The 26,083-nt window shown below is 39.5% G+C and overlaps 2 protein-coding genes across 16 annotated transcripts in view; one reads left to right on the top strand and one right to left on the bottom strand.

The window, feature by feature from the left end:
- The window catches only part of KMT2C (lysine methyltransferase 2C), a 292,172-nt gene that overhangs the window by 238,826 nt on the left and 27,263 nt on the right, over positions 1-26,083 (top strand). For all 15 annotated transcript variants that reach the window (XR_014294958.1, XM_082632089.1, XM_082632088.1 and 12 more), the window contains 11 exons: positions 4,411-4,543; positions 4,778-4,992; positions 6,634-6,707; positions 7,860-8,042; positions 8,779-10,662; positions 11,113-11,405; positions 12,848-14,670; positions 15,769-15,880; positions 20,487-20,565; positions 22,145-22,208; positions 23,988-24,220. Coding sequence is in view for 14 of the 15 variants with exons in the window: in XM_082632089.1 (XP_082488215.1) it covers positions 4,411-4,543; positions 4,778-4,992; positions 6,634-6,707; positions 7,860-8,042; positions 8,779-10,662; positions 11,113-11,405; positions 12,848-14,670; positions 15,769-15,880; positions 20,487-20,565; positions 22,145-22,208; positions 23,988-24,220 (5,093 nt within the window). In the remaining variant the exon portion in view is untranslated. The remainder of the gene's footprint in view (positions 1-4,410; positions 4,544-4,777; positions 4,993-6,633; positions 6,708-7,859; positions 8,043-8,778; positions 10,663-11,112; positions 11,406-12,847; positions 14,671-15,768; positions 15,881-20,486; positions 20,566-22,144; positions 22,209-23,987; positions 24,221-26,083) is intronic.
- LOC309810462 (small ribosomal subunit protein eS27-like) lies at positions 455-1,332 on the bottom strand. Its single transcript, XM_082632491.1, has one exon. The coding sequence runs from the start codon at positions 1,137-1,139 to the stop codon at positions 888-890; it is 252 nt and encodes an 83-aa protein (XP_082488617.1). The 5' UTR covers positions 1,140-1,332; the 3' UTR covers positions 455-887.

Here is a 26,083-nt window from a genome sequence, read left to right as displayed (position 1 = left end):
ATGTCCTTAGTACATACTTTCAGAGTGAATCAGTGGCCTTTCTACCACTGTCGACTATGAAATTCCTAATTCTGTAGAAATTTGCCTATTTTGTTTAATCCACTTTCTTCTGCCTATTTGTAACTACTTGCAGAACAAGTTTAAGGCTTTCCTTTCTCCCTCTTCCTGGAGAGCTAAAATCTGATAGGCTAGAATTAAAATTTGTGGGAGTAGGTAGCTAAGGTGGTAGTGCTGCAGGTCTGGGAATCTCCTATAGAAGGGAGACGGTGATGTGTATTCTTGATGATTTGAATATTGGGTCATTTCTCTATATCCTGTTGTCACTGCTTCATAATTATATACTGAATTGAATAATTTGTAATGATACTTCTATAGGCTCATACACTGTTTTTGTGTAAGTGCTGAAATGTGCAAATAATTTAATGTTATCTTTACTACCAATTTTGTGTATACATGAAAAATTCTATAATGCACATAATTGAAATATTTTAGTTTCTACCAGTTTAGCCTCTAAACATAAATTTACCTTGATTTTTGCTAGACTAAACATGTGATTTACATTTGGATAAAACAGACTCATCATGAGTGCTTCTTGCCTTAATTGTCCCCATATGTTGTCTTAATGATTAAGAACTTCAATATTTCTCTTCTCAACATATAAAAAAAACTATCTCCATGTTTTCTGAAACTAAAAGTATGTATTTCAGAAATCAAATCATTTAAAGATGTATTCCTTTATAAAAGGTTTTATGATCATTGTTTAAATCGTTTCACTGTGCAGTCTCATTTTTAATAAGGTTTTGAAGGTTGGGGGCAGTTGATTTTTTTTTTTAACCCGAAATACGTTTATTGGGATGGTTTCCCATTCATCTTGATTCCGGCAGCTTTTAGTGCTGCTTCCGTCTGGAGGAGCACCCTTCCGTAAGCCTTGCTTTTCCTCCTGTAGGCTGGCAGAGGACGGTAGAGCAGCCAACACACAAAACTACTGTGTGTGCCTGGCTAAAGACGGTGGTGATTTTATAGCATCCTGGGCATTTCCCATCCATGAAATAGGAACTGGGGCTCTGCACCAGGCGCTTCTTCTTGTGTTTCCTCTTCTCTTCTGGAAAGGGATGAAGGAGATCCTTTGCGAGAGGCATGTTCTCGTGGGGAGGTCATCACCGTTGGAAAGGTGGGGTTGATTTTTTTTTGCGTAGGAGTCGCTAAGATTTCAGCATTCATGTTTGAAAGAATAATAATTTAAGGATAAAGCATGATCAGGTCACATGCAGGGAGACCACACAGATATTCAAGAATGGCAACTCTAACATTTTCCAGGGCAAAGGAAGAGAGGTAAGTGGGCAGTGTTTAAGAAGGCAGAACAAAAAGTGCACATGGGACTGAATTGTGTCCAGACAGCTAGGTGTTGGCAGTTGGCCGTTTCTTCTCCAGGTTTCTGAGAGGCACTGGAGACCTCACACCAGTGAAACGACCTGATGAGTTACACATTTTGGCAGAGTAGCTCTGATGTCAGTATTGGAAATTGATTTGAGACAAGAAGAGTTGTACTAATGAGTTTATTGCAGTTGGGACTGAGTTGGAATTTGGGCTCCATTTAAATATATCTGCAGTGCTAATTGAAAGGAGGAAATATATTTGAGAGACAGTGATGTTAGAATAAGTAGGATAGTGCTACCAAATGGATGTAAGATGTGAGGAAAAAGGAAATCAATTGAACTAGACTATATATAAGCCAGGCTTGCCTAGAGGATAACCAGTCTTGCTGGAAACTGGAAACATGGAACAAAGAAGCGTGCATGCGCGCGCGTGTGCATGTGTGTGTGTGTGTTGTAGGGGGAACATAGTGGAGATGTAATGAATTTAGTTTTAGGCCATTTTTAGTTAGAAATGGGACATATACATTGTTCTGACTTACAGGCAGTTGCAGTTGTTCAAGGCTATAGATGAAAATTTAGGAATTGTCTGTTTAGTGGTTGGAAGGGTGAGGTTTCTTAAGAGAATATACTGCCAGTAGAGTACAGAATCTTGAAGAACTCTTTTTAATTAAATAATGAGTTATATGCTTAAGTCAACTGATTTATATTAGGTATGCAATTATACACTCCTTTCCCCTTTTTAAGCATTAGGTGGAAGTGAAAAAAACTGAGAGATGGAGACACTGAGTGAGAGGTATAGGATCTTAGCAGTGACGATCATCAGGCAGGTTGTCGGGTCAAGTAGGATGAAAGGTGTTGTTTCACTGAAGGATAGGATTGTTGTGATCTTCAGTGGAACAGCTTAGTAGGAGCGATGAGGAGGAGGGCAGAGTGTGATGCGCTGACAGTTTTACAGAAGGTCAGGAAGCAGAGAAGGGAAATTTCAAGAAGACTGAGACAGTAACTTGAAATCACTTTAGGTGAAAGTTACGTGAAGTGACTCTGCAGTTCTTACCATGGTTCGTGCCTTGAAAAAGATACTAATATGACCAGGTATGGTAGACTTGAGAGAATGGGAAAAAGACCACCTCCTAGTTAAAATAATAACGGGAAAATGCTTTGCATTTATTTATGTGTACTTAAGTTATTTAATTTCTCTGGGTCTTTTTGCGTAAATGGAGCTATGCGTAATAACCCATTTCATGGCGTGGTTGTGAGGACCAAAGGGTTAATTAGCACATGTGAAGGCTTTAGAACAGCGCCAGGCATATACTAAAGTGCTAATGAGTAATCGCCATTGGTACTGTGTACGGTTTCAGTATAGTCGTACTGCAGTTACAGTAGTCAGTGCTGATAGCTCCAGGATAGAGCACGTTCTCACTACCAGGAAGGGAGCTTTTCTTTATCCTAACTGCATGAGAGGCATCTGACATTTTTCAATAAAATATCATATTCCTTAGTGGAACCTACTTTTCTCTAAAGTTAAAAATAGAAGCAGCATTCTGCTTGGAATAACTGCAGAAATCTTGCTTCTTAATCCCATCCTTGGAGTGAACTTAAGTGTCCTGAGACACTTGTTTGTGGAGTCCAGATCCAGTGGGCCCAGCTCTGCCGTTCTGCAGGAGAAGCCCTAACCTGGAAGTCAGATGGTTCCAGGACCACTGTCCTTGAGACAGAGCCTGAAAAGCTGTGGGCAGTCAGCCCCAGTGTCCTCAGACGAACTTGAGAGTTGTAACGGAGGGTCTGGTTTGGCTGAAAGGACATTATGTAGTGTAGAACATTATGTGGGCAAGACACTCCTCTTCGTTATTTTTTCTAGTAGCTTGGCAAGTGACCGGGTCCGGAGTTCTCTGTCACTGTACCAGGTGTGCCAAGTGTTAACCAACTTTGTAACTGATTTTCATTTGCATAATTAACTGGTGATGCGGATATGGATCTCCTAGTGTTGTTCTGAGTGTTATAACGTAAGTAGAGGCCAGGTATTGATTATGTCTTTAAATGGGAAGGGTTTTCTCCCCACCTTCCAGTTTTATTGAGACAGATACAGTTGACATACAGCACTGCATAGTTCAGGGTGTACAGCATAGTGATTTGACATACATCGTGAAGTGATGACCACTGTAAATGGAAGGGGTTTTTGAAGGTACACCAAAAAAAGGTGGGTTTTTTTGTTGTTTTGCTGGAAAACTGCTTGGTTAAGGACAGTTGGCTTATTTCCAAATAGTTTAGGAAAATGGGTGATCGCAATAAGGGTTGGAATTATATGCTTGTGGAGAGTTTGGAGAAACACAAGGTGGTCTTATTATGGTTTGCCTAATGTCTGTTTAGAAAGAAGACGTGAGAATTAAAATACATTTGGGGGCTGAAACTGCAAGTAATGAAAATTAGGTCAAAAACAGAAATTATTTATTTTTAACAGTAGTCGTCCAGTTTATAATGGTCGATGAAATATTGCTTGTCGTTCCAAACTACTTTAGAGAAAGTGCCAATTTAAGAGTAATAGGTGTTTTTTTCATATAAGGGACACCTGTTTGTAAATTCTGAGTGAAGAAGAGTGTTTGATACAACTCACTAGCATTTGTTGAGATTGATTCTTTTTTTAGAGCTCATACGTACTGCATACTTACTGCATAGCAGGCGCTGTGCTGAAAACTGCACATACAGTATGCCAGTTACATTATAGAATACCTTCATTTTATAGAAACAGTGATTGATTCTGCTTGTAACAAGTAGCAGAATTAAGATTCAAGCTCAGGGCTGTCAGACTCCAAAGCACATGCTACTTCCATTATACCATAATGAAGTAAACAGAATTACAGAGTCCATATTTCAAAATTTTATAACCAAGTCACTCTTTAAGCGATATTTTACAGTGTAATATTGGGGGGAAAATCCTACTTTTAAGTAGTATTACGAATTTTTATTTCGAAATATTTCTGCTGCTTTTTAATTATTTTTTAATAATATGCAAAAATTACTGCTTTCTTCTTTTAAGATGTTTTTTCACGGATGCCACTCATGAACGGCCTTATCGGGCCCAGTCCTCATCTCGCACATAATTCTTTGCCTCCTGGAAGTGGACTGGGAACTTTCTCTGCTGTAGCGCAGTCCCCCTACACTGATGCCAGGTATTTAAAAGCCTCCACTTTCTACGGAAACGTAAATCATTTCTGTTATATGAATGGTTATTGGTCTGAGTGATTGTGCACAGTGTTAGTGTGTTGCACTCATTGTGATCTTTGCTAAAAATCCCCAAACATTTTAGCTATTTTGTAATAACAGGTTTAATGAAATTGTACTTGACCATAGCACTTAGAAAGTTATTTTATGTTTATGAAGTAAAGTTGTCTATTATTTGCCAGGGATAAAACTCCAGCGTTTAATCCAATGGCAAGTGACCCTAACGGCTCTTGGACATCATCAGCTCCCACTATGGAAGGAGAAAATGATACAATGTCAAATGCCCAGCGAAGTACACTCAAGTGGGAGAAAGAGGAGGCCCTGGGTGAAACGGCAACAGTAGCACCAGTTCTCTACACAAATATTAATTTCCCCAACCTAAAGGGAGAATTCCCGGGTAAGTCACAGGTGCATCACTGCTGTACAGATGACCAGCTCTCCCACGCGTGGCAGGTCGTTTTGTTCTTGTCTCACTATAACAGAGAGCCCGTGGATCACCATTAATTTTTATCTAGTGTGACTCTGCACAATGTGAAGATGCCCTAGATATCTAGAAACATCTTGCATTTTCTTAGTCCTAAGCCCTGTACCGATTTGCATATTTCCCAGAAGTTACTTTCAGTTAATGAAGTGACTCCAGCTCCTAGCAGTCTTTTTTAATACATGGAAGTCAGTGTTGTGTTATATGTGTAATTGTACAAGAAAATTCCTAGAATAAAAAGCTTAGCATTTAATCAGAAGTATTAAGTTAGGCTAAATCAGACTCCATTCTAAGTATTGTTCACATTGAAACTCAGAATCATTTCCCCTTCTTCCCAACTGTCTAGCCCATTTGCAAAAAGCAGATGGTACAGTGGTACCATTTTTGAAAATTCTCATTAGCAAGAGGATGAAACATTTGGATTAATGTCACTTACAGAATATTTGTAAGCAAATGCTCATTTAGTATCTTGAGTTCATGTTGCAAGACAAACTAGGATTTGAAAAGGTCACTTAAGCTTTGCCTTGCAATAGTTTCCAGCTGTCATATGGCTCTTTTAAATTACTAGAGGAGAACTTAAAAGTGGATTTTGTATGGATGACCCCTGTCTTTTTAGGTTTGGCCTTTTTGGTTTGGCCGCCTTGTAGTACTTTATTTATTATGCATAGAAATAAATGCTACCTTATCTAACAAGAGAGATCAGTGGTTTAATGCAGGGCTGTCTGTTAAAGCAGTATACACATTCTTCAAGGTTTTTTTTTTTTTTTTTTTTAACCACACTTTTACTTGCTGCTTAGAAATGAGTATTAGAGTACTTAGAGTACTCTTAAGTCACTTAGTGTCCGTGTAAAAATTGTCCTTAGATTGGAGCTGTAGGTTTCCTTTTTTTAAAGTAATTTTCTTTAATAGATGTACTGTGTGATTCTAGAACCTCATGAAACACCATGTTAAGGCTGTTGGTCTGCAGCTGATTTCCATTTTCACTGGCTGTTTCGAAGCTTTCTTTTTATAAATATGGACAAAAGCATTTCTACATTTATTGCTAACTGTGGATCTCACCCAGATTTCATTTTGTGTACCGTCCTGACACTGAGTTTCATAGAAGTGGCTTGAAATCATTGCTTTTCCCTGTCTTTGTTGTGCACAAGTGCTGATGAGATGCTCATTTTTAATAATGATTACTTCCTTTTGGTCAACTTGATAGACTTCTCTTGAGTACAGATGTTTTCCAAAACCTTTAGCTTTGGTCCTGGTAGCATCTTACGTGGTTGAGGGAATGTATTCTGTTTGGCTTAACTTTACCTTGGCCGCTTAGAACTTTGATTTAAAAACGTCCCAACTCCACAGGTGAGATTGTTAATGAGGCAGCACTCCATTCAGAAATCCGTTTGGTCTGCCCTGTGCCGGGAACTTTACACAAAGAACTAAATACAGGACTGCTCATGTATGAAAACAGGGGCAGAATAAGTTTAATTGTTAGCAGTTTATCAACCTTTTGATTAAGACGCATCATTACCGTGGCTCCGTGAATGTGTCTACTGTGTTCTTTTGTTGCAGACTGGACTACTAGAGTGAAGCAAATTGCCAAGCTGTGGAGAAAAGCAAGCTCGCAGGAAAGAGCACCATACGTGGTATTTAAAAAAACTCATATGTATCATGCCTTCAGACACAATATGTGAATCTTGTTATTATTGTCTTAGGTTAATAAAAAGATTTCCCATTCCAAAAAACATATGTTAAATACTTGTACAACTAATAATCAGCTCTGTTTTATAGTGTTTTCCTAACTCATGATGTCTTAATATAGAGGGTGACAGTTTCATAAGCTGGTTAATAGAACCAGTATGTTGAAGATTGAAATCACTTATCCTAGGAGCATGTTTAATTCATTTCACTTTTAAATTGTTTTATCTCTTCGAAAAGAGTACTACATTTTGCAGCCACATTAATGTGCCTCAGTTTCTTCCACAATAAGCTCTTTTTGTATTAGATTTAGTAGAGAATCTTGGAAGAGGTATACCTGGACACCTTTAAGGAGCTTTTGAAACATGGACTTGGCCAGGAACTATTAGGGTATTTTATAAGATTCACACTTCAGATGGTGACTTATTTTCTCCCAAAGAGCCAAATTAAGATTGTCAACTGGATCCAAATCCTTGCTTTCATTTGAAAGCATATTATATCTGCATTATCGTTTTGAAAAATATATGCACTTATTTTCTACTTTGATCTTCAGCAGACATATTGTCAGTGATAATGACTGCTTGGATAAAGCAGAAAATTTTGGTGGGGGGATATGCTGATGATGCTTTGCTTTGTTTTACCTTGACTGGCAGAGGTAATGGCAGGATATTTTTAATATTTCTCAATGATTTTTCTTTTTTTAACGTTAAGCTTCAGATTCCAGATTTTAGATGTGGAGGATTGATTTGGTATTTTCCTTTTCTCTAAATTGAGAGAGATATTAATCGTTCCATTTTTGAAGAGTCTGTTACAAAAATTAGGATTGAAAATATTAGATTACACCTGGGTTCTCTAGCCTGGTTCAAATAGAGAGATGGAAATATGTCTTCAGTTGAAACATGCCTTATAAAAGGGAAAAGTGGGGTAGTGTCCAGATCTTTTCACACAAGAGGCTGTAAGTATTAATCTCAAGATTAATATTTCAACTGTTTTCAACTATTTAACCCAACTTTTTCTTGCTTTTGTATGATAAACTTTGTCATAGTTGTATTTAATTTTAACATATACTGGGAGATAATTTTCTTCTCCTTTTTTCAAAGCAAAAAGCCAGAGATAACAGAGCTGCTTTACGCATTAATAAAGTACAGATGTCAAATGATTCCATGAAAAGGCAGCAACAGCAAGATAGCATCGATCCCAGCTCTCGTATTGATTCAGACCTTTTTAAAGATCCACTAAAGCAAAGAGAATCGGAACATGAACAGGAATGGAAATTCAGACAGGTGTGTGTTTCTGTTTCTTTAAGAATTGGCTTTTTAGGACTTCCCTAGTGGTGCAGTCGTTAAGAATCCGCCTGCCAATGCACGGGACATGGGTTCGAGCCCTGGCCTAGGAAGATTCCACATACCATGGAGCAACTAAGCCCATGCGCCACAACTGCTGAGACTGCGCTCTAGAGCCCGCGAGCCACAACTACTGAGCCCGCCTGCCTAGAGCCCGTGCTCCACAACAAGAGGAGCCACCGCAATGAGAAGCCCACACACCGCAATGAAGAATAGCCCCTGCGAGCCACAACTAGAGAAAGCCCACCCAGCAACGAAGACCCAATGCGGCCAAAAATAAAAAGATAAATAAATTAATTAATTAATTAAAAAAAGAATTTGCTTTTTAAAATTGAATTTTTGCTTTTTGGGAAAAGAGATATTTATGATATAGTTTCAGCTATAGTTCTTACTAGAATATAAAAATTTGATTTAAAATAGACTTTCCTTTCTCAGTAAAATATATTTAAGTTGATTTTGGGAAGTTTTAGTAACTATTATAAACAATATGCTGCCGTAGACATTCGGAATACTATGCTGAATGATAGTCTCTCCTCTTGAGGAATTTATAATAGGGGAGCAATCTGGAAACTGACGACATCAAACGAATAAATTTTCTGTTGCCGTCCCCACCTGCCCCGTGACAGCTATATTCTTCCTTGGCCGTGTGATTGTTGTTTCTTTCCTATTCCAACAGCAAATGCGTCAGAAGAGTAAGCAGCAGGCTAAGATTGAAGCCACCCAGAAGCTGGAGCAGGTGAAGAACGAGCAGCAGCAGCAGCAGCAGCAGCAGCAGCTGAGCTCCCAGCCTCTCCTGGGGCAGCCCGGCCCAGACACGCCGAGCAGCGGGATCCAGAGCCCCCTGGCCCCGCAGCCTGGCAACGGAAGTGCGTCTCCCGCACAGCCCCTCCATAAAGACCTGTTTGCAAAGCAGCTGCCCGGCACCCCCACTTCTGCGCCATCAGATGACGTGTTTGTAAAACCGCAAGCTCCACCCCCTCCTCCAGCGCTGTCCCGGGTCTCCGTCCCGGAGAGTCTGTCGCAGGCCCAGGCTTCTCAGCCACCGTCCCCACAGATGTTTTCCCCTGGATCTTCTAACTCCCGGCCGCCATCTCCAGTGGATCCTTATGCGAAAATGGTTGGTACCCCAAGACCACCTCCTGGGGGCCATGGTTTTTCCAGAAGAAATTCTGCACTGGTGGAAAACTGTGCACCTTTATCATCCGTATCTAGGCCCACTCAAATGAGCGAGACGACAGCAAACAGGCCATCCCCAGTCAGAGATTTATGTTCTTCCTCCACAGCAAGTAGTGACCCCTATGCAAAGCCTCCAGACACACCTAGGCCTGTGATGACAGATCCATTTCCCAAACCCTTAGGCCTACCCCGGTCTCCTGTAGTTTCTGAACAAACTGCAAAAGGTCCTCTAGCATCTGGAACCAATGACCACTTTACTAAACCATCTCCTAGGGCAGATGCGTTTCAAAGACAACGGATACCGGATCCATATGCTCGACCCTTGTTGACGCCTGCACCTCTCGATAGTGGTCCCGGACCTTTTAAAGCTCCAATGCAGCCACCCCCATCCTCCCAGGACCCTTATGGATCAGTGTCACAGGCACCAAGGCGATTGCCTGTCGACCCTTATGAAAGGCCTGCTTTGACACCACGACCTGTAGATAACTTCTCTCATAACCAGTCAAGTGATCCATATAGCCAGCCTCCCATCACCCCACATCCAGCAATGAATGAATCGTTTGCTCATCCTTCAAGGGCTTTTTCCCAGCCTGGAACCATATCAAGGCCAACATCTCAGGACCCATATTCCCAACCTCCAGGAACTCCACGTCCTGTTGTAGATTCCTATTCCCAGCCCCCAGGAACAGCTCGCTCCAATCCAGACCCCTATTCTCAACCTCCTGGAACTCCCCGGCCCACCACCATCGATCCGTATAGTCAGCAGCCACCAACCCCGAGGCCGTCTGCACAGGCAGACTTGTTTGTTACGTCTGTGGCTAATCAGAGACGTTCTGATCCACGTGCTCACCCTCCTGGAACACCGAGACCTGGAATTTCTGTTCCTTACTCCCAACCACCAGCAATACCGAGGCCGAGGATTTCAGAGGGTTTTACTAGGTCCTCAATGACAAGACCCGTCCTCATGCCAAATCAGGATCCTTTCCTGCAGGCAGCACAAAATCGAGCAGCAGCCTTACCTGGCCCTTTGGTGAGGCCACCTGATGCGTGTTCCCAGACACCCAGGCCACCTGGACCTGGTCTTTCAGACACTTTTAGCCGTGTCTCCCCATCTGCCCCTCGTGACCCCTACGATCAGACTCCTGTGACCCCAAGGTCTCAGTCTGACACTTTCGGAACAAGTCAGGTTGCCCACGATGTCGCTGATCAGCCACGGCCTAGATCAGAGGGGAGCTTCAGTGCACCTTCCAACTCACCCATGAGTTCTCAAGGCCAGCAGTTCTCTGGTGTGTCCCAGCTTCCCGGACCTGTACCGACCTCAGGAGTCACCGATACACAGAGCACTGTAAACATGTCTCAAGCAGATACAGAGAAATTGAGACAGGTAAACAGGTTGAATGTTCTCAGATGTTTTAAATGTATTATTTGAGAAAGCTATTCATTTTATCAAATTGAGTAATTTATATACAGCTGTTAAAGTCAATCTTTTCTGTAGAATTTGTCATACTGCGAGGAAGAAAAATGACATTGGTAAAATCAACACTGATGAATTGGACTTATTCTTTTATCTAATTTCAATTTTCATGAGTTGGTAGGGGAATTCTTCAATACGAAGGGTTCAGTTTTGTGATAGTTGTATGGCAAGGAAAAGGACCCAGATCATCACTTTATTTTTTATAACCGATTGAATATTTAAGTGTAACTAGTGTTTTATCATACTTTGAAATGTTACGGTATTTTAAGCATTACCATAGTCAAGTATCCGAAGCGTTGAGACTTAAAAAGCCACTACTTTTTAAAAAGTCCCGGTCCTTTTTTGTTTCTTTCCATTCAGCGACAGAAGTTACGCGAAATCATCCTCCAGCAGCAACAGCAGAAGAAGCTGGCAGGTCGACAGGAGAAAGGGTCACAGGACCCAGGAGCAGTGCCTCATCCGGGGCCCCTGCAGCACTGGCAGCCGGAGAGTGTCAGCCAGGCTTTTACTAGGCCTCCACCCCCCTATCCTGGGAGCATCAGGTCTTCCATTGGCCCTCCTCTAGGACCTAGATATGCTGTTTTCCCAAAAGATCCACGTGGCCCCTATACTCCTGATGTTACTGGTATGGGGATGAGACCTCATGGATTTAGGTAACGCTTTTAGTTTCGTGACAGATTTAAATTGCTAATAGAAGGGAATATGCACAACTGAAATTATTTTGTTTGGGACCATTTTTTAATTGTAGTATAGTTAATTTACAATGTTGTGTTAGTTTCAGGTGTACAGCAAAGGGATTCGGTGTCTTTTTAATGTGTATATATATATATATATATATGTATATACTTTGAAATTACTCTTAATCAAGAAGTTTATGCTGTTTTTTACTTTTTGATCCCTTTGAGATATGATCAACATTATTTTTCACTAATAGGAGGTCGTGGGTTTTTCTTTAAGGCCCTCAGTACTCAAGAGAGTGTAAAAGCGCTCCCTTTGTTATTAAATATTGACTGTCCTAGCCTTACGTCACAGCCACAGCGATGTCGTTTATCCTACCAGTCAAACCTTTAAAATGTAACTGCCATATTCCTTCAAAGCCTCCTGTGATGTGATGAGTGAGAATTATTCTCTCCCTAGATTTTTAATTTTAAATTACATGGTAAATATTTGTGGGAATTTCCAAATTGAAAGGATGTTTTCCTGTAGGAATTTTTTGTGATGAGTGGTTTCCATCTTTGAAGTGGCTAGTAGAACAATCAAAGCCAAATGTAGGCCTGAGTTATAATAAGGTATTATATTATTATAATATAATAACACTTCTTTAACATATGCTTTTCATTTTATCAGATATAGTTTTTAGTCTAATACCTACCTCCATGTTAAAGTCTCACCCTTGTTTTCCTTTTTTCTTTCTCCTTACTTTTGCCTGCTGCTCTGTTTTATATTTATTTGTAAATTGCCTTTAGTTTTTCTAGAATGAGGTACAATATAAATAAAAGTATTTCTGTAATTTATTCATTTACTGAATCTTTGCAGATAATGCCTATCATTCTTTGTCTTACTACCCCCAGTCCTCATTCCTTTCAAACAAATAATAGGTTAACCTGTCCAGTCATCATGCCTTTGTTTTCTCATGTGCAGAGGCCTATAAAGTCTCTCTAGTACAATTCATTAGACCTCCTACCTTCATTCAAGCATCCCCCTAAATCAGCTTCCTTCGTATCATAGCCTCCCTAAATATAGAAAAAAGAAATGGACTCCTTTGCAACTCCAATAGTATGTGCTGATTTCTAAGCAACTGATTCCATCTCCTTGACGGCTTTGCTTTGTCTTTGTCTATGTTATCTGTTAGATCATATACCTTTCGAGCTCGGATATAGTATTTATTATAGGGTACTCGGCAAAAATGTACTTGCATATAGATACTTTATAAGTAGTTGCTAACGGTGATTATTTTGTTTTTGCTAAGTCATTGTATTTGGCAACATTAATTTTGTATCTGCGTTTAATCTAAAACTTTTCCTTTTTATCAACCTAACTCAGTTTAGCATAATACTTTATATTGACTATATGCTTTTTTAATGTCTTCTTTTAGATTTGGATTTCCAGGAGGTAGTCATGGTACCTTGTCAAGTCAGGAACGCTTCCTTGTACCTCCTCAACAAATACAAGGATCTGGAGTTCCTCCACAGCTGAGAAGATCTATGTCTGTAGATATACCCAGGCCTTTAAATAACTCACAAACGAATAATCCGGGTGGACTTCCTCCACATTTTTCGCCCCAGAGCCTGTCAGTTCAGCAGCATAACATACTGGGCCAAGCGTTTATTGAATTGAGGCACAGGACCCCGGAGGGAAGGCCTCGGGTGCCCTTCCCTGCTTCTCCTGGCAACGTCATAGAGGCACCTTCTCATCCAAGACATGGAAACTTCATTCCCCGACCAGACTTTCCAGGCCCGAGGCACACAGACCCCATGAGACGACCTTCCCAAGGGCTCCCTCATCAGCTGCCTGTGCATCCAAATTTGGAACAAGTGCCGCCATCTCAGCAAGAGCAAAGCCACCCTGTCCATTCATCTTCTATGGTCATGAGGTCTCTGAGCCACCCCTTAGGTGGTGAGTTTTCAGAGGCCCCTTTGTCAACGTCGACACCAGCTGAAACAACATCTGATAGTTTACAGATAACCACCCAGTCTTCTGGTGGTCTCGAAGAAAAGCTTGATTCTGATGACCCATCTGTCAAAGAACTAGATGTTAAAGACCTCGAGGGGGTTGAAGTCAAAGACTTAGATGATGAAGATCTGGAAAATTTAAATCTAGATACAGAGGATGGCAAGGGAGATGAATTGGATACTTTAGGTAATTTGGAAGCTAATGATCCCAACCTGGATGACCTCTTAAGGTCAGGAGAATTTGATATCATTGCATATACAGATCCAGAACTTGACCTGGGAGATAAGAAAAGCATGTTTAACGAGGAACTAGACCTTAATGTTCCAATTGATGATAAGTTAGATAATCAGTGTGTATCTGTTGAACCCCCAAAAAAGGAGCAAGATGACAAAAGTGTGGTTCCTTCTGATAAACATTCTCCTTGGAAAAAATCCACTGTCAGCAGTGAGATTAAAACAGAAGTACTGTCTCCAGATTCTAAAGGGGAAACCAAATGTGAAAATGAGAAAAGTGATGAGGGTAAAGATACTGCTGACGCTCCCTGCCCTCAGGCCCCTGCTCATACAGACGCGAAAGATGGGGAACAAGCTTCCTTGCAGTCTTGTGATGCAGATCTACTTGAGAAAAGAACTAATCGAGAAACGGCTGGCTCCAACACAAGTGTTCGTGGGTCCACTCAGCTGCCTGCTGAAGATGTGATAAACTCTTGCAGCATACCTGGATCAACTCCAGTTCTCTCAAGTTTACTTGCTAATGAAAAATCTGATAATTCAGACGTTAGGCCATTGGGGTCTCCACCACCAACTTTGCCGGCCTCACCGTCCAGTCACGTGTCAAGTTTGCCTCCCCCTCTGATGACACCACCTGGTCATGCTCTGGATAATACCTTGAGTTCTAATGGGACAGCAGTCCCTAGGTTAAACCACGCTTTCCCTCAGGGCGTGCAGGGGAGTCCAGGATTCATTCAGGGTCAGCCAGCAGTGCATCGCAGTTTTGGAACAGGGAAGCCTGTGAATCAGACTGTACCTCTGACGAGTCAGTCTGCTGCCAGCGGCATGTCTGGGCCCCAGCAGCTGATGGTCCCTCAGACGGCCGCCCAGCAGAACAGAGAGAGGCCCCTCCTTCTGGAGGAGCAGCCTCTACTTCTGCAGGACCTTCTGGATCAAGAGAGACAAGAACAGCAACAGCAGAGACAGATGCAAGCCATGATCCGCCAGCGGTCTGAGCCGTTCTTCCCCAACATCGGTAGGCGTTCCTCGGAGTTTCAGAAATAATTACTGTGGGCGTGGGGTGGGGTGCAGTATGCTTACAAGATTTGTGTATTAAATTACGTGTGGACTAGAGCACTGAGGGCTGTATTTCTGGTCCTCCTTCAGCTTTGAAATGAACATGATTCAGAGTTTTAGATTCCTCCCAGGTACATCAAGAGATTCAAAACTCTGAGTTTCAGACTTTCTCAAGTCTGTCTTTTATGGGATTGTTTAATAGAAATAAATCTTTTTTAGTTCCTGACTTCTCACCATTATTACCATGTATTTTCAGAGTCACTGAAAGGTGAATTTAAAGGAACCCTGCTAGGAGTAAACTTCTTACTGTCCTTTTATGCACAATGAATGCTTGGCATTTTTTTTTGGTTATATGAAGCTCTTTAACTTACTTCCAATAGCTTACTAATTTGGGGAACGCCCCCCCCCCCATAGAACAGCAATGCAGTAAAAATACCTGAGTGCCTCTAAGAGAAAGAATTAGCAATCAAAGGATACACGTCCAAGGAATGCTTTCTTCTAAACAGTAAAACTGACCTGTCCTTCGTACATTACCAATTCCATCGTATTGGTCCATTTCTTTTTTATTTATATGCAAAGAGGTTTTCTGTCAGTTGCCTGTGTTTCTTGTAAGAGATTGATACATTTTTCTCCTAAAGAGTAATAACCAATTTAGTGGAATTCCTTAGTATTGGTAATAACTGCAAATTCTCATTCATGATGGAACATTACTAAAGAAGCAATTCTGCTTAGAATTGTGAACGTTTGGATGAAAGGAATTGCATTGCTTTAGATTACTGGTGTAATCTCTCTTACATTCGACAAGCACCTTGTTTTGATTCTTGCAGTACTAACGTATTAAAAGTGTGGATCACTTAGATGGGATTAAATTCAGGATGAGGTTCTTGGCATCTCATAATTCCTTCCTTACCTGGTATAGGACCTGTAATAGTGATTACTAAATAATAAGGAATAAGAGTCTGTAAGTTACATAATGTTTGTGATAGTTGTTACCTTTTAGTGTCGCTTGAACCAAATGCTATGAAATCAGTAACTTTAAAATATATTTCTTCTTTAGATTTTGATGCAATTACAGATCCTATAATGAAAGCCAAAATGGTGGCCCTTAAAGGCATAAATAAAGTGATGGCACAAAACAATATGGGCATGCCACCAATGGTTATGAACAGGTAGGTGAAGATGTTTCTCATTCTTACTGTGCATCAGGAAGTGCATGAAATTATTACTGGTTACTAGAAGGAGCGTATAGTAACTCAAAACTTGTATTCTAGGAATGAACAATAAATATTTCAATTGGTTGTGATGTCAGCTGAATACAATCAAATGCAAAATGCTGTACAAATGTAAAGGTTAAATTTCCATTCGTTTCAGGGTAAACATAATAAAACATCATAGAATGGTTTGAAGGATTGACTTGATTAAGCAGGAAATCCAAAGTATTTAAGTGTATGCCTGTTTAAATACCTTTAGAATAGTTAATGCTAACCAAAAGCTGCATGGGACAGAGTTCCTTCATCCTGAATAGGTGAGGATGAGAGGATAAGCAGGAAAATAGAAATTAAACTGTTCTGTGCTGAGAACAAAAGATAGTTTATTTCAGCCTGTGACTATTTTTTATTCCATCAGAGGACATTTGAAAGTTAGCATTTGGAAACTTTATAAGCGTTTTCACTATTAGCAGAAAAAATGGAAAATTATACGTTAGAGAAGATTATGAGTTACTTGAGTATCTGAATTTTTGAAATTAGGTATTTACAACCCCTAAGGGGTATTAAATAACCACAGGTAGTGTTTCTTAAGTTTTGCTCATGGACCATCGTCAGAATTATGTGGTAGTTTTTTTTAAAAATTCAGGTTCATTTACTCAACCACAAACCTACTGAATCAGAATATCTGGAGATGGTGCTTGTATGTGTTTTAGTGAGCGCCATGGGCAATTCTTATGCATATTGCTGTTTGAGAACCTCTTTCAATAGAGTAGGCATAGAGCCTCAATTTAGCTTAATTACCTTGTTGAATGTGGATGATTATGGAATTGAATATGAAATGTACATGAATTTATGATAAACATGATCTTTCAAATAAATTGGGAATCCTTAAAGGTGCTTTGTTGAGATACTTTGGAAATGGTTAAGAAGCATTATTTTTGTTTGTTTTTGTTTTTTAAATTATTTTATTTACTTATGTCTGCGTCAGGTCTTTGTTGCTGCGCACGGGCTTTCTCTAGTTGGGGCGAGCGGGGGCTACTCTTCGTTGCGGTGCGCAGGCTTCTCATTGCGGTGGCTTCTCTTATTGCGGAGCACGGGCTCTAGGCACGCGGGCTCAGTAGTTGTGGCTTGCGGGTTCTAGAGCGCAGGCTCAGTAGTTGTGGTGCACGGGCTTAGTTGCTCCGCGGCATTCGGGCCTTCCTGGAGCAGGGATGGAACCCGTGTCCCCTGCATTGGCAGGCGGCTTCTTAACCACTGCACCACCAGGGAATTCCAAGAAGCATTGTTGAGATCAAAGAAGAGATTGTACTTTCTAATGATTTTCATTATTTTATTATTATTTTTAAAAATACATTTGATGTGTTTTTTAATCTGTCGCAGCTGTTAACCTTAGCGATGTTCAAATTGACCATTCTTGGCCAGTGGGAGCTTATTCTAGAAGTCTCCTCAGGTTTTTTAAAAAATTAATTATATATTATTTATTTTTGGCTGCATTGGGTCTTTGTTGCTGTGCATGGGCTTTCTCTAGTTGTGGCGAGCGGGGGCTACTCTTGGTTGCGGTGCGCGGGCTTCTCATTGCGGTGGCTTCTCTTGTTGCAGAGCACGGGCTCTAGGGGTGCGGGCTTCAGTAGTTGTGGCTTGTGGGCTCTAGAGTGCAGACTCAGTAGTTGTGGCACACAGGCTTAGTTGCTCCGTGGCATGTGAGATCTTCCTGGACCAGGGCTTGAACCTGTGTCCCCTGCACTGGCAGGTGGATTCTCAACCACTGTGCCACCAGGGAAGTCCCGGTTTTCATTATTGCACAATGTCTATTAACACTATTTCTGTGTCACAGGGCTTCTTAACTTTTTTATGTCATGAACTTTTTTGACATCCCAGTGAAACCTGAACTCCTCAGAATATTTTAATGCAAAACCAAAAACATTGGTTTTACAGAGGAAATCAATTATATTTGAAATACAGTTAACTTAAATATAAAAGTTACAGCATATGGTGCTTCTCTAATGCATTAATAAATTTGGCAGTAAGTCTAATAACTACCATAATTTCAAAATGGTGATGAACTTAAGTGACCTATGAGGTATGTGCAACAACTTCTGCTATGAAAATTATGCGAGTTCTGTTGGTGCAAAGTCACAGTACTGCTGATAATATTGTAGTTTGCTGAGCATAGTCAAAATAGAAGGAAATGCTAAATTTAATTCTGTACGTACTTCAAAATATGGACCTGAGAATCAGAACCCCTGCTCCTTCAGCATCATGTCTGTATCACTCAGGTACACTGATCTGTTAGTCGTCAGGTGTGTTGTTAGCCCTTCTGCTGAGCACTTTGAAGAAGGAGAGGTGATGGTCCTTCCTTCAAGTGATGTCATAAGTTGACTGAGGGTGATAGACAGTGAGTGCTTTTGGGATTATGAGATTATTCCACACCAGGGCTGTAGTGGAGCCAGGGGGTAACAGATGAATCAAAAAGCTGAGTAAAAAAATTAAAAAGCATATTTTCCAAATTCTGGTAGTACTCAGATATTAAGGTACAGTGTTTGAAAAATAATTTGCAAAATATAATCTTGTCATGTTGACGCATTTGGTAATTCTAGGGGTAGTGTTTTCATCAAAGCAGTAATGTTTCTGTGAAGTTTTTAATTAGAGTAAGTAACGTTTTGCCAGATATTTTGGACCATATAGACTTTCTCTTGGTCAGTGACCAGCTTTTGGTTTGCTTTAACATTTAGATATAAAAATGTATGAAACTTTTTTCTTATTTATTTATTTATTTATTTCACATCTTTATTGGAGTATAAATGCTTTACAATGTTGTATTAGTTTCTGCTGTACAACAAAGTGAATCAGCCATGTGCATACATACATCCCCATATCCCCTCCTCTTGAGCCTCCCTCCCACCCTCCCTTTCCCACCCCTCTAAGTGGTCACAAATCACCAAGCTGATCTCCCTGTGCTATGCAGCAGCTTCCCACTAGCCATCCATTTTAAAAAAATGTATGAAGTCAGAATGGCCATCATCAAAAAATCTAGAAACAATAAATGCTGGAGAGGGTGTGAAGAAAAGGGAACACTCTTGCACTGTTGGTGGGAACGTAAATTGATACAGCCGCTATGGAGAACAGTATGGAGGTTCCTTAAAAAACTAAAAATAGAACTACCATACGACCCAGCAATCCCACTACTGGGCATATACCCTGAGAAAACCATAATTCAAAAAGAGTCATGTACCAAAATGTTCATTTCAGCTCTATTTACAGTAGCCAGGACATGGAAGCAACCTAAGTGTCCATCAACAGATGAATGGATAAAGAAGCTGTGGCACATATATACAATGGAATATTACTCAGCCATAAAAAGAAATGAAATTGAGTTATTTGTAGTGAAGTGGACGGACCTAGAGTCTGTCATACAGAGTGAAGTAAGTCAGAAAGAGAAAAACAAATACCATATGCTAACACATACATATGGAATCTAAGAAAAAAAATAAAAGGTCATAGAGACCCTAGGGGTAAGACGGGAATAAAGACACAGACCTACTAGAGAATGGACTTGAGGATATGGGGAGGGGGAAGGGTAAGCTGTGACAAAGTGAGAGAGTGGCATGGACTCATATACACTACCAAACGTAAAATAGACAGCTAGTGGGAAGCAGCCGCATAGCACAGGGAGATCAGCTCGGTGCTTTGTGACCACCTAGAGGGGTGGTATAGGGAAGGTGGGAGGGAGGGAGATGCAAGAGGGAAGAGATATGGGAACATATGTGTATGTATAACTGATTCACTTTGTTATATAGCAGAAGCTAATACACCATTGTAAAGCAATTATACTCCAATAAAGATGTTTTAAAAAATGTATGAAACTTCTTAATTGAGATACATCTTTTGTTTTAGGATGCAAAAGTTTTTGTAAGCTACCAACTTTTGTTTTGTTTTGTTTTGTTTTCTGCTGTACGCGGGCCTCTCACTGTTGTGGCCTCTCCCGTTGCGGAGCACAGGCTCCGGACGCGCAGGCTCAGCGGCCATGGCTCATGGGCCCAGCCGCTCTGCTGAATGTGGGATCTTCCCGGGCCGGGGCACGAACCCGTGTCCCCTGCATCGGCAGGCGGACTCTCAACCACTGCACCACTAGGGGAGCCCCCAACTATTTTTAAATAAACATTGGAACATATAGTTTTAGTACATAAATTCTAAGAAAATTGTCTTCATTATATTTTTCATCTAAAAGGCTTGAGTTAATTTTAAGGTATAATGAGACATTTAACAGCGTGGACCCTCTGGAACAGCCTCATTGACATCGCTGCCCCACTCATCACTGTGGGGAAAGTTACTTAATCTCTCTGAATCTTCCTTTTCATCGAAAGTAAAATGAGGGTGGTAAGAATCCACACTTCACAGAATTGTGTAGTGAGGTTGGGACACAAAAACCAGGGCTTTAGTAAATGTTCTTGATGAGGAAGACACCGCCATTACTCTTTCTCCCCTGGAAGAGAAAATTGTTAAGCACTTAAAAATAATGTTAGTTCCAAATGCTTATCCTTTGATGCTTAGTACTTCCTTTTCACAGGTTCCCCTTTATGGGCCAGTCGGTGACTGGAACACAGACTGGTGATGGTCAGACTCTCCTTCCACAGGCGGTTACTCAGGTACTGCTGCTTGTAACTAGTCCCTTAAGAACGCACGTTTTCCTGTGTCTCTCGCTATTCTTTATGGTGAGGCCTCTTCCAAAAAATAGTAGAAGTCCTAGAACACTGCCAGGATGTACCAGTATTATCAGCTCAGCAGAAATAAAGACATTTTATTATTTTTAAGGGAAAGACAAAGTTTAAAAATTGACAATTTCTGAAAAGGATCTATATATTTAAGGGTAGAAGGTCACTTGGAGGGAAGCCAAATGCTTAGGGTTTGAGGGTTTGCTTTTATTTACTTTCAACTCCACAGAGATATTTTCATGTCCCGCATTTTAGAATTCACTCATTACATTTAAATGTAAAACTGCCATAAAATGTAGAAAATAATGATTATAATCATTTTATTTAGCTACAGATAGTCACGTTCTACAGTTTATTCCTTGGAATAATTTAGTTTTTGAAATATTTACTGTTCACAATAATCAGCTTTAAAAAGTGTAAATATTTAGTGTCAAGGAAAGTAGAATTCAGGAAAGTAGAACTGCTCATTTCATACTGTGTTTTCTTTCTTTCTTTTTTTTTTTTTTTCAAGTATCTGCCTGGGTGGGGGGAAGAAAGAGAGAAAGCTACCTATTTTCTTTATGTCTTTTTGGCACTTTCTTTTTCGCCCTGCCAGTTAACACTTCAGATTTATTATGCTGATAATTATATTCTTTTGATTAAAAAAGAGAGACCATCTGACACAGTGGAAAAAGCATGGGCTTCATAGCTGAGTTTTAAAATAATCTGAGTTCCACTATGAGTTTATTGTTCAACTTTGGGCAAATTTTTTAACTTCTGTTTCCTGATCTGTTCAGTGTTACACCACCTGCTTTGCAGTATTATATGGTTTACATGTAGTGTATTCTGGGTGCTGGTATCATTTTTAGTCATTACCTTGTATACAGCTCATACCTAACAGAATTTGTGACAACTCAGTAAATGCTTTTTCAGAGTTAATTCTGTTTATCAGACTGTTGCCAGGGAATTGTGAGATGATAACTATTTGGTCTCCCTGGAAGATATAAGACATTTAATGAGAAAATAAGAGTAACATTTTTAATTGGTATATATTTGTTTTATTATTTGTGTCTGTTAGAGATATTGGTTTTTGTTCATAAATAACTTTGTGTTGTGGAGTGGAATTTAGTAAATCTGGAACCCATGTTTCAGTCTTAGTTGCAGAAGAAACCAGGTAGATTTCATCAAAAAGTGGGGTTTTACATGGATCTTTAGCTAAGTATAATACTAACACTATTTGATTTGCCCTACTATTATATTTCTGATGAATAACTCCTTACTTCAAACATAATTGTTTTTCAACTGAAATCTAGCAAATATAACAGTTCAGAGATAGTTTAAAATGTTCAGAAATTAGGTTGTCACCACAAAATTCATTCTACTTTTTATAAAAATGAAAGTTTTAAAGATGTCATAAGAAATTAAAGTTCTTTTCCCTTTCCATTTCTTTTTTTCTTTTTCATTTTTTAAAAGTTTTTTTTCCCCTTGAACTGAAATGTGGAATAAACCTATTTGTAAATTTTACTTATTTTAGGATGGCAGTATAACACATCAGATTTCTAGGCCTAATCCTCCAAATTTTGGTCCAGGCTTTGTCAGTAAGTATAAATCTAATTAGTTACCTGTTCTCTGGGGATTGCTTGTTTTGCACTATATTTGTGTTCTTTTAAAATCTTGGAGTTAGTTTAGGTGTGTTATTTTAAAAAGTCGAAGTGCCCTCATCTTTTATTAAACATCACTGCCCTATTAGGCATCTTTTCCTCAAGGCATGTATTTCATTGCTTTTTTTTCTGTGCATGAATAATTATGGTTAGAGATAAATATTTTAATACAGAAAAATCATCTTCCCCATTCTCTTCGGTGTTGCTGCTATTTTTTGTATATAGATTGGGCACTTTACAATCTGTAGAATTAAACCACTTCTTTTCTAATGACTGTCTGCCTGAGTGACAAGGACACTAAATGGGAACAGCAAAGGGAAAGGTGAGCTGGGTAAGCAGCATGGTGTGAAGTCAGGGGTGCAGGATGCCATTGATCCTTTCTCGTTACTTTCAGGGGTCCCAAGGTGGTTCAGGATAGCGTTTAAAGTTCTCCCCAAACTGAACCTTTCCGAAATCTTCAGACTGTTTAGCTAACTTTTTTTTCACCATTATTTTTCATTTTGCTCACCTCTGCTCTCCTGGTTCCAGAAACCAGAAAGGCTTTCCTTGCGGTAGGTCTCATTCTACCAGAAGCAGAACTTCTGAAATCTTGTGAAAAAGCCTGTTCTGAAAAATGCCCTTCAAATTTAGTAGACTAGATTTCAAGTTCATACATGTCCTGGAACTTCTGGGTTTAAGAACAAACCCAAAGTCTGACCTTTTGAAATTACCCCTGCACTAATTATTATAATTTGCATACATATTCGCATTAAAAACAAATAAACAACTGTAACCAACTGGCTTTTTCTGGCTTTATTGTGCCCATTGGCTTTGGTTGGATTCTTATTGTATGACAATATTCTGTTATCATTGATGTAATTTTTCAGCTAATGTCCTTCTTGGAATTGTATTTATTTATTTCTTTGTCTTAAAGTGAGTCAAAAAGGTATATTCTGAATTTCACAACCATAAGGTGACTTTTTTTTTTTGAACTTGGCATCAGTGAAGTAAAGTGCCCTTAAAGAATTAAGAAGGAATATTGCTACAAGATGAAGAGATACAACTATTTGGGGAGATATTAATGACAGTCATACAAGTAGAGAAGATTTTACTTGATTAATGGGTTATTTATAGACATATAAATGACAGAATTCATAAAAATTACCAATGTTTTTAACTTACGGATTTCCTCTATAAAACAGACTTCATTTTGGTCCTTTCTAAAACTTTCTCGGTTCCCTCCCTCATAGTTTAGGACATACTTTCACCATTTAGAAATAGGGGAAACCCATAAACGTAGGAAAATTAGCATGGGAAATGATACCTAATCCATGCTCAGACCTTAATAGGATATGTCTTACTTTGTCTCTTCAAAATCTGTAAAGTTGAATTAATCAAATACAAATATAGTTCAATATATAGTTTGGCTTATGGGTTAGAGAATTTGATAGTTTAGTAGATAAAAAGTGTTCCATTAGATAAGTCTTTTGCTTTTCAAAGATTGGGTTTATAATATTTATAAGTATGAAGTTAGCCTGTGTCCTAAGAACATGCATTCTTCGGTTTTCTTAAATATTTTTCTAAAATCTTATACTTTATATAGTTATTTACTATTATGTTTTCAAAATATCTATTACAAGGTCATGATGAAAATGTTTCCTTACAAAATGGATTTGTGTAACTTATATTGGACTCTTTAGAAAATTGACACAGGTGAATTTTAATTTTTTTCCTCAGATGATTCACAACGTAAACAGTATGAAGAATGGCTTCAGGAGACCCAACAGCTTCTTCAGATGCAGCAGAAATATCTTGAAGAACAAATTGGTGCACACAGGAAATCCAAGAAGGCCCTTTCAGCTAAACAACGTACCGCCAAGAAAGCTGGGCGTGAGTTTCCAGAAGAAGATGCAGAGCAGCTCAAGCACGTCACTGAACAGCAAAGCATGGTTCAGAAGCAGCTAGAACAGGTAACAAATAGGTTTGCAAAATAGAAACAGTCGTTAATGCATAGAATCTTTTGGTCTGTCATTGATTAACTATAAAGGATTTCAATTGGTGTTAAATGGCACACAGAAGTGCACTGTCAAAAGTGACAGCTCTGAGACCTCTTACTACCTGAAGAAATAACCCCTGTCCTTGCCCCAGAGTCGTGGTCACACAGCATGTACTTTCAGTAAGCGCCACTGATGAGATAAGTTCTCATAATCCTGACCTAGAAGAACTGTTTTCATACTGCTATAGCTAATACGGCTGGGGAAATTCAGTTACTTCCCCTGTTCTGAGAAGTCACTGTGCAGAGTCTTAGCTCTCCTGAGGACAGCTCATGGGCAGATCATAGGCTTTCTACTTGGAGTTGACCTTTGCTTTGCCATGTCCTTTGGTTCCTTAGTTTCTAATGGAATTTCAGATAGAGCATTTGAATCATTCTGGTGGGGTTTTTTTTGTTTTTTTTCCCCCATAGTATGTTTTTATTAGTACTCCTTCTCAATATCATTTTGGTCTTAACGTACATTGGTGTATCTTATTTAAAGGACTCATTCCTGAAAAATGAGATCATTTTGCTGTTATCTTCCATTATGAACCTGATGTTTCTGAAAATGCTCATACTGAAATATCAGTTATACTCAAGAAGAAGTAAAATTTAAATTTTTTATTTAGTGTTCAAAATGTGTTAAGTGGCCACTCCTAGGTATTTACTCAATGAATTAAAAACTTAGGTTCACACACAAACCTGTACACAAATATTGACTGCATCTCTAACACACTCACCAAAAACTGGGAGCCCTGGGACTGTCCTTCAGTATCTTGACTGTGGTGATGGCCACACTAATCTCCACCCATGTTAAAGTTCATAGAATTGTACACCAGAAAAGGTCAGTCTTGCTTTTGATTGTCAATTTAAATCTTACTCCCAATGTTAATGGTGGAAAGGGAGGAATTCAGAGCAGATTGAACCAGTAAAAATCACAGAAGTGCTTTCTGTGTAGTGACCACAGTTACAGGCCCTGTCTTACCTGACACTCTCTATAACCTCATGAACAAGGTAGTATTATCACCATGTTACACATGAGGAATCTGCTGAGTCATTGTGGAGGTAGGTGACATAGCTGATCATTGGAGCAGGGATTTCGACTATGGCGTTTTATCTCCAACCAATAGCTACCACAATAATGTCCCAACAATAAGCTGATTACAATATGATTTCCATTGTTTAAAACCAGGACTGTTCTGGAATGAGAGGTTTCCTTTCTCTTTAAATTTACTTTCTGGGGCCGTGTTTATTTCAAGTAAAAATGCTTTTAAGGATTTCTTTATAACTTATTTTTAGCCTTTTTATTGCCTTCTGGTATTTTTATATAAATTTTTTATGGCGAGGGCCTAGCTTTTGCATATCCATGGATCAAATCCTGTTTAGAAGGTAATACTATACTTGGAAAATAGGACACATCATCTGCTGCAACATAGTTGCCAGCAGTCCAGTGTAATCTTATTAAGATAAGCAATTCATGACAGCGTTTTTAAGAGAATTTTAAAATGTCATGGCAAAGGCATGGATCACCACCTTCTGTATTCCAGTTAGTGTTCTGGTGCTTTATGTATGTTCATACTCATTCGCCAATCCGATGGTAATTCCTCAGTTCTAGCTAGTAAGCCAGTCAGGAAAGAGAAGAAAATAGGTAGCAGTTGCCAGCTACAGGAAAATAGACCAGAACCATTATGTGCAGAGAATATGCTAGTCTGCCTGGGAAACTGTTGAAAATAAGTTGAAAACCTATCAGAACTGGCTCAGTGTACTAGTACAGTGCACAAAAATGGAGTGATTTTGGAGG

Source organism: Mesoplodon mirus (assembly GCF_964341445.2).
Source record: "Mesoplodon mirus genome assembly, chromosome: 9".
NCBI classification, from domain to species: Eukaryota; Metazoa; Chordata; class Mammalia; order Artiodactyla; family Ziphiidae; genus Mesoplodon; species Mesoplodon mirus.
Note: the sequence above shows the minus strand (reverse complement) of the source record. Positions and strands in the feature narration are given on the sequence as shown.

Bases quoted from the DNA above. Each gene is read 5' to 3' on its own strand.
- LOC309810462 (XM_082632491.1), bottom strand. From the start codon at position 1,139: ATGCCTCTCGCAAAGGATCTCCTTCATCCCTTTCCAGAAGAGAAGAGG.